A 9,103-nucleotide genomic window follows, 5' to 3' on the forward strand; every position below is an offset into this window, starting at 1 on the left:
CAGCCACACTCTACTCGCAGGTAAAATATTGGCGTAGACAACAGAGAATGTGCTAGGTAGGAAACCGAAGGAACTCTTACTATACGAGAATTTGCAATTCAATATGACAACCGATCAGAAGGGATTGGACGATCCCAATGCGTTGCCCTCCTTCGCAATACCGGAACTATCTGACCGAGCTCCATCAACACAGAAAGCGGAAGGGACAGCAGATACGGATAGACTGGATCCGGAAAGGGATTTCAGCCAGTCCTTGCCTATTGCTGGGCTGGTTGTTTTGTCACGGTCCGATTAGTAGAAGGTGAGTGAGTAAGACGAGGCCCCCGAAGCGTAATGTAGAGCTATACTGCTCTTGTTTTTCCTTCCGCCCTGCTTAGGAGAACTTTGTCTAGAACCCACTTTAGCTAGCTTTCAAGGATACCATTACAGATGAGTGAAGCGAGTATACCGTTTCCGGAGCTCCCGAGGTAGCGCGGTAGCGGAAGCCCTTTCTAGTTCAAGCAGTTCCAATTCCTATTCTGCTTCACCGCTTACACCACACTCTATTGGTTCGCCTTGTGGTGCCTTTCGATCAAGGTCTACTTTGGTTGATCCACTTTCTTCTACAGCGCGTTATCCGCATCGAAGTTAGCCAGGTTCCTACCGCTTCTTGATATTATGGATTTTGCAATCCCTGAACGCCAGTGCTTCTACAACCAACGGATACTATTTAACATAAATAATAAGTAGAAATGGACAAACGAGTGTGGCTACACAGAGTGAGGAAAAAAACATGGTGGTACCAGCATTGCGTATCACTCACTATGCTTTATGTAATATGGCTTAAGCAATGGTAAAATGGGAGTCCTGAGCAAAGCACATCTGATCGATATGAATGAAAGATACATCCGTCTTTTCTTCTCCTTCGAAGGTTAGGTATCCGCTCGTTAGTTCAGCGCCGCATAAATACTGACTTTAAAAGGGGCGACTCCCGCCTGTGCTTAAGTTGTTTCAAGCTTGTAAAGACTCGCGATCGGAAGATTGACCTGGTTTTCTTTCAGCGGAAACTCTACCTAATGGTTCAGGAAATGGAAATGGTAACAGCGGCCCAAAAATGGTAAGGTTTTCTTTTCAAAGAAAAAGGAACGCAAAAGTTTTGCGAAATCCTTATCTTTCGGCTTTTTAAAGAAGATAGGCCATTACAAAAACAAGGTATAACAGTCGACTTTCCTATCAGGATTTTACAACCTGAATACCAAGGGACCACTATTAGAAGAGAGCATAATAAGTAAATGCCGACGCCATCTTTGACTTTTTGGATGGTCGGCGGCGCCATAAACTCGATAACCAGCACCGCGGAGTCAAGAAATTCAACTAAATAGAATCCTAAAACAATCTTATTCGAGCACACACGGGACCCACAGCAATGAAATTCACACAAGCGGCAATCATCCGAGCAGAGAATGGAGAAGGGAAATATACTTGAAATTGTTTTTTTCCGAATGAGAAAGCCTTTGGCAAACTCCTTGCAAATCTGTTTTTGCCGGGCACAATAGACATATCTGCTCAGTCACAACATAAGGAACCCCCAATGTTCCTCAAAGCCTACCCGGCCTGACAGCTTTAGTTGAATGATCTGATCCCGAAGCAAGCTTTCTACTTAAATTGCTATGACTGGCCAACTAATGATAGGACTACCTATCTTGATGCTTTGAATCTGTATTCAGAGCTTTTTTCCAACTACCGGGACTACTAATTTCAAGTACAAAGCTCTCCTATGAATATGCTACTGCTCTTACTTTCTACCGGAATCCGAGCATTGAAGCAAGCTCTTTATCGCGCCATAACCGAGTCTCTCCTTGCAGCTCTGACCAATCCACCCGTCATTGCAAATAACTGCTCCTTACTCTTTGATTGTATGTCCATTTTTGCTTGATGTCTGGCTCACCGGATCTGGTACATGAAAAAGCCATTCCTTTTCGCTTTCCTTCAACCACTCAGTATACTTTTTTACTGGAAGAGTCAAGCGAAAGCAATTAGTTTAGAAGGAAGAGGAAGACCTAGGGGGCTTACGTCCTCATTTCACTCTTTTTGCTCCTGCGAGACACGACTCAACTACTTTTTACAATTGACAGGGTAGCCCGGAGGTCAGATGAAGGGTCTTCCCCATAAAGATAGATTAGTACTTGGAAGGTTCAGATGAAGGAAGGGCTGAAACAAGGCAAAAACTATTCAATGGGGTAAATAAATATGAGCAATCCGTGAGAATAGCAAACCCCTATCTCTTAAAAAGAAGAAGATAGATAGGTCCACGAGTTGAGACAGAGAAGTTCTAACTAATCAAGTAGGAGTTTACCCACGAGAGTCAGAGGCTGCATCATCAAAGGGGTATAGAAATAATTCAGAAGCACTATGGCCTGAAGCGAAGGGCAGGAACGAACGGAATCAATGTGTTCCAATTTATCCGGAGTAAGGACAGCAGCTGAGAAGGGACAAAAAAATAGCGTAGACAAAAGGTAGGACCAGATCATGCGAAGAGCTCTTCGCCCTATTGATTAGGAATCTCGATCAGAAACCACCAGGCCATGTCTCCCGATAAAAGATGATCCCCACAATGGATGTCAGGCCTTGGCTTTATAAAATCTGATTGGATCCGCACTAGAGGATAAGAATACAGATAGGCTGACTAAGAAGATCTTCAAATTGTCTTACCTGAAAAGATGAGTTATTCAAAGGAATACCTGAAGAATAGAATAGAATAGAATAAACACATGGCACAGCTGGGTGCTAGAATAGTAGTTGATAGAAGTTCTAGTCACTTAAAAAAAAAATAACCACTGCTTAACTTAATTAGATCGTAGAAGATAAGCAAGCGGGTTCGGGCAGTTAGTCCTATTTGAAGGCAAGAAGTTCAGGTAGTAAGGGCTAGGTTTATATAGGGGCTATATTTTTGATAAACATATGGTCTTGCTCATTTCTCATCAAGGAATGGAGATTGGGTTGGTGTTTGGAAGGGGGATTCAGTAAACTGACCTTGGCCAGCAAGCAGAAAAAGGACTGACGTCTTGGGGCGCGCTAGCGCGCGTACTCTTCTTCTGCGAGACTCCATCCAAATCCACCACTTACTTGTTGGTTGGTGTTCCATTCTGTTATCTTAGACTATGCTGCCTTCTTCAATTCCATTCTTCGTCTCCCTAGTCGAAGTCTTCTTGCTGGCCCAACCCAACATGCATTTTAGAGTGCCGTGCCAGGGCGATAGGCGCTCCGCCAGTCACGCATGATCGCCAGAGCCTTTCTTGGCTATGTAAATATAGGGCCGGAATAAGTGCAAGATCCTCAACAAAATGGATTAAGGTGGGCTTCGGATTTTTCATAATTTTTTTCTATCTTTTCATCAAGTTCTTGTTTGATCTGCCGCTATTATCACAATATCCCTCCTTTTAGGGTTAATGCTATCAATGGTGAATCGATCATTCGCTATCCTTTTTTTTAGAAGAGCTTTTTTGAATGGAAGAAAAGTAATGAAACCCGCGATGGCTACTGAATAACCTCCTTTGATTTTTTTTATAATAAACCCTTTGACCTTTTTCTTCGTTCGCCAAATCTTCTTCAGTTCTATCCAAGCTCGGTTTTGTCTGAATCTTTGTGGAAGAAGAAGCGGTTCGCCAGCCGCTACATCCAGGGATCCCACAAAATCATTAAACCTGGCGGCTGCTCGCTCTTTGATCAGTGATTCACCGGCCACTAGATCGATGAAGAATCTCTCAAAAATCCGCTTTTTGATCAGTGATTCACCAGCCACTACATTCTTGGATCCCACCTTATTCTCAAACCTGGTGGCTCGCTTGATTGGCAGTCCTGTAAGCTCATCTTGCATACAAATTTTGGGGGTACCAGGGCCTGCATCCACCAAGAACATTTCTTCCCTTAAGCGTAAGCGTAAAACTGAAGATTGTGAGGCGTTTCCACTACATAATAAGAAACTAGAATTAGATCTTGGAAATGATCGACTCCAATAGATGCTCATCATAAGCTTTTTTTTCCTCCTATTCCTATTGATCAGAAGTATCCAGCAGCGCCACGCCAGAGTGACTTCCGAAGCGCTATGGACGGGACGAAATCCGGCAGCCAGTTGCTGGCTCTGAATAACCAGCCCAGCAAGAAGCTAAATTCTTCCATAACATAACATAACGGGGCGGGGTTGCGCGCGAGCCGAGTGACGTAGGTGCACAAGAGTACTTCGCGCCACAACCATCTCTTTTTTATAGGTTCTACGGACCGATGCCTCCTGCTTCATCTGGTAAAAAAGAGTCATAGATATGCCTGTAATTAGAAGGAAGAACCGCCATAAAAATCTTCCTCGTGTATCGTCTGTAGCGGAACTATGAACGGGAGCTAGCAATCCGGACCGTATTGAAAAGGTTCCTAAGACACAGCATGGAAGAGTCAAAATATTCAGAAGCGAGGTCCAAGAATGAAGAAGGGGTAGAATTACTGAATGAATACGAGCTGTGGCTAATACCCGAGGCATAAAAGACGCATTTTCTACGGGATCCCGAAACCACCAGCCACCCCGACCTAATTCATGATGAGCCCACCAACTTCCTGGCGAGATGCCTACGGTTAAAAACAACCGACATGTCAAGATCCAAATTCGAATTGGTTCCTGGTCCTGGTCAGAGACCACCGTGTTCGCGCCGGCGGTCCAACAAAGAGGCGAAGTAGTGGTGTCTTTCTTTCCATTACGAACGACACGCTTCGCCTGCTCCCTCCCCGTGTCCATTAGCGCTCCTGTCCAGAGCGAAGAGAAGGCGAAAAAGCGCCGCCGAAGCAGCATGAGCAGGCTTCTATTGCTACGCAACAATAGAGCAGGCGCGCCGCCCACAAAATGTTTGAATGATCGGGTAAAGAGCGAGCTTCTTATATGGGATCCGACGCATCCAGCAGAGCGAAGCAGCGTTCCATTCTTTTCGGCGGCATCCTTCCGCATTGGCGGCGAGTGGAGTGCCACAATCCCATTCATCATTTTTGATCTACATAACCCAAAGCCCATAGCACTGGCGACATCTCCGGCATAAATGCAAGGAGGATGTATAGCTGATATAGGATCTTGTGGAACTGGATTTGATTCTGCAAGCGGTTCGGTACGAACGAAGAAATTTCGAACAAAAGGATCGGAACTCGCTGATAGGAAAGGAGAGAAAAACAAAGCAATGCCAAGAGCTCCGTCAATCTGCTGTTCATCGATAGACGAAGCTCTCTCTTTTTCATCTCGTGCCAGATGTAACAAAAGATTAGTCCTTTTTCCTTCTCGCGAACCACGGGAGCGCCCAGCGCCCAGAAGAGCAAAGCTCATTTTCAAAACAGGGTCAAGCGGCGCATTAAAAAGGGCTGGCCCGTTAAAAGGACGCTTACTTTGCGAACGAAGTTCAGAATCAACAAGGGTTCTCCGAACGAAGGGAGTGTACAACTGGGGCGCAGCCCAACTTTTTTGTTGGAGAGATAGAATGGAGTTCTTCACGAAGTTCGAGACAAAGGAAAAAATCAAAGTTTCTCTATAGCCTCTTCGTTTTGAGACATTATGGCTTTGGGGTCGACCCCGGTAACAAAAAAGGAATCCATAAAAACTTGGGATCCAACACCATGATAAAATACTACCCTCATGATTAGACCATGTCCCTGAGATTTGATAAAAAAAAGGTGCATTAGCGGTTAATACGTTGTAATTAGATAAGTTATTTGGAATATGACGGAACGAAAGACCAAGGAAAGGAAGAAGAATGCACCAAAATGCAAGTGCTGCACCAAACGCTGGTGGTTGTTTCTTGTTGTAAGTGAATGCAACGAAAAGACCCGGAAATAACGAATAATGAGAAAATTCATTTATAGACATTTCGTGCTCATTTCCAAATTTATGCTTAGTTATTCCCATCATCCGGTAACCACAGGATGATCCCAATCTCCTTTTAGTAATAGATCTTTTTGATATGTCTCAGTCTCAGCGGCAAGGAAGAGAAAATGCATCGAGTCGTTTATCAAGAAAGTGGACGAGCATGGCGGTCCCTATATCTCTGAGGGGTGTACCACTTTTTTTTTCAAGTCAGCTTAAGAGGTTCAAAAGAGAAAGTCACTCTCCTTATTCTTGGCTAGTGGAATGGAAGCAAGACTCTTTCCTATCCACTTTGCCGAGGGGAGAGAACTAAAAGATAACTCAAGCTAGACAGAAAGGTGCAAAAGTCCACAGTTTCTTAAGGATCCTGTAAGCAAGTAGGTTAAGATTGTCATTTAGCTTCAATTTCTTCAGTCTCACAAGCGGGTCCGCATGCAACAAAAGAAATTGTATTTTCCTACTACTCCGACCTTGCCCTGAAAGGATAAGGAAATTGGATAAGAGCGAGAGCTAGACTGACTGTTGGTCCAATGCTAGTGGAGGATTCAGACTGAGGACCCCCTGTGGCGGCTACTCATAAGAAGATGAAGGATTGAAAGAGGACTGATCACCCCTCTGATTTGTGATCTTTTAATAGAAAGAAAAAGCCTTCTCTCAGACTTAAAGGTAAATGAAAGCGGGATTTTTTTTCTCTCCTCTAAGCTAGCAGCAAGTCAAGTAATCTGAGAATGCTGCCCCCAATCCGTAGCTGAGGACGAACTCAACTCATAAGCTTTTTTTGAACCAAGCACCTGTTGTAGAAATGAAAAACCACCCACTAGCAGAGGCTGGAACAACCCATAGAAGTGTAGGGGCTGCTTCAACCAGGCGTACCCGTATCCATTGATTTACCTCCTCTAGAGAGTATTGAACTTTGTGACAAATAGGTTCTAGTTACACTCCTTAACTCCCTATTCGCGAGATATAAAAGCTAGCTAGTAAGAAGACTTTCCCTTCTTTTCTGGGAGGGTGAGAACTTGAAAGACTGGCAGAGAAAAGGAAGAAAAGCGGCTAATGCTATCTAAACGATTATTTCAAAGTTTACCAAGTTCAATCGTTCACGAGACAGGGGACTCTTTTAAATAAGACAGTGTATGGCTGCGAATAAGTCTATTCGGCAAGTCATAGAGAAGGACTGGATATAAGCTATTCCCCGGTTCTTCATTGGATCCTTTTAGTTTAATATTACTTTTTGGAAGCAATCTCATAATAATATGTATTAGGGACAGCATTTAGGATAGCAAAAGCATTTTTGGAGCAAGAGGGATTACCTTCCAGATTCTTTTGTGATACCCTCTGTGTCGCCTTCTCCTGGATGGTCAGCCCAGTGTCCTGAATCCTTGAGCTCTTCCTCATGGCTTTGACTGGTGACTTACATTTCATCTTATTTGCTGCTCTCTTGGTCCTTGGATATGATGTCTTCTGCCACTCTCCTTGGTGGCTATTCTCCACCATCTCAGTCCCCTCTGAGGTCAGCTGAATCTGATCAGTGGCTGTCTCTGCCTAATCCACCAAGTGTGTACAAGACAAGATCTTTGTCTGTCACAGGTTCTCCTGCTGCTGCAAGTTGATCAGACTGGAATTTGATCCTGCGCAGATAATCTTGAGCAGTCTGGGATCCTTTCTTGATCGTTTGGATCTGAATACGCAGCTCATTTTTTTTAGCATTTGTCATACAGCCAAGACTTCCGGTTTTTTTTCAGGTTTTCTCCCTTTTCTACGAAGGTTTGCTGCTCCGCCTGCACCAGTGAATTATTCTATTCTTCTCCTTTGGTTCAGTCTGTGGGGAAATCAGAATTCACCATTGAATCCTGTGGATCAGCTCCCTTACATAATAATATTTAACTGTATCAGCTACGAGGGGAAAATCTGAAAGACAGAGGATAGAGAGTGAGAGAAAGAGTGTGAGACTTGCGCCGCTCTCCATTTCGAGGGGATTTCGACGATTCTGGGGTGATTGAACTATTTCTTTACCTGTTCAATTTCTAACGAATCAAGATATCCTCTTGTTCCGGTATAAATAGTAGCTATCTGCTCTTCCACTGGGAGAGGATTTGCCTGGGATTGTTTAAGCAATTCCCTTAATCGTCGACCCCTTGCCAATTGATTCTGACTTGTTTTATCGAGAGCAGAGGCGAATTGTGCAAAGGCTTGTCACTCTGCGAATTGAGCTAGTTCCAATTTGGATTTGCCAGCTACTTGTTTCATGGCTTTAATTTGAGCCGCGGATCCTACTCTGGAAACAGAAATACCCACATTAATAGCGGGTCGAATTCCGGCATTGAATAGATCCGCAGATAAGAATATTTGTCCATCTGTAATGGAGATTACATTAGTAGGAATATAGGCGGAAACGTCTCCAGATTGAGTCTCAACTATTGGTAAAGCGGTCATACTTCCTTCGCCTAAAAGAGAATTTAATTTAGCGGCTCTTTCTAAAAGGCGTGAATGCAAATAAAAAACATCCCCTGGATAAGCCTCACGGCCGGGAGGTCTTCTTAATAGAAGGGACATTTGGCGATAAGCTTGTGCCTGTTTGGAGAGATCATCATAAATTATTAAAGTATGCCGTTCGCGGTACATAAAATACTCAGCCAGGGCTGCTCCCGTATAAGGAGCGAGGTATTGTAATGTAGCAGGTGAATCCGCCATTTCAGCTACTACAATAGTGTATTCCATGGCCCCCTCCTCATGGAAAGTAGTTACTACTTGAGCTACGGAGGATGCTCTTTGACCGATAGCTACATAAACACATATTACACCTTGCCCTTTTTGATTGAGAATTGTATCTGTGGCTACTGCTGTTTTGCCAGTCTGTCTGTCCCCAATAATGAACTCTCGCTGACCGCGCCCTATAGGGATCATCGAATCGATAGCAATAAGCCCTGTTTGAAGAGGTTCGTATACGGAACGCCTGGAAATTCTACTTGGAGCAGGAGATTCAATTAAGCGAGATTCGGAAGCTACAATTTCGCCTCTCCCATCAATAGGTTTAGCCAGAGCATTTATAACACGACCCAAGTTATATACGCTCACGGGTATCTGAGCAATTCTTCCTGTTGCTTTTACAAAACTTCCCTCTTGATGCTAAACCATAGCTCTAACTGAGTCAAATTCCACAATTTCTAAGAACGATATGCTTTTTTGCATTTTCCACTGTGAAAGCTTCTCTCAATCCCTCCCTAGTCCTTTCTT

At 43.9% G+C, this 9,103-nt stretch overlaps 1 protein-coding gene across 1 annotated transcript; it reads left to right on the forward strand.

Annotated features, from left to right (window-relative positions):
• The first annotated feature begins 5,057 nt into the window (after positions 1–5,057).
• LOC141033983 (uncharacterized) lies at positions 5,058–5,540 on the forward strand. Its single transcript, XM_073506293.1, has one exon. It carries the CDS (start codon positions 5,058–5,060, stop codon positions 5,538–5,540), a length of 483 nt encoding a protein of 160 aa, XP_073362394.1.
• Positions 5,541–9,103: the final 3,563 nt, after the last annotated feature.

Source organism: Aegilops tauschii, unplaced genomic scaffold, assembly GCF_002575655.3.
Source record: "Aegilops tauschii subsp. strangulata cultivar AL8/78 unplaced genomic scaffold, Aet v6.0 ptg000734l_obj, whole genome shotgun sequence".
In the NCBI taxonomy this organism is placed as follows: Eukaryota; Viridiplantae; Streptophyta; class Magnoliopsida; order Poales; family Poaceae; genus Aegilops; species Aegilops tauschii.

Excerpts from the sequence above, each read along its gene's own strand:
- LOC141033983 (XM_073506293.1), top strand. The coding sequence starts at position 5,058 with ATGCAAGGAGGATGTATAGCTGATATAGGATCTTGTGGAACTGGATTT.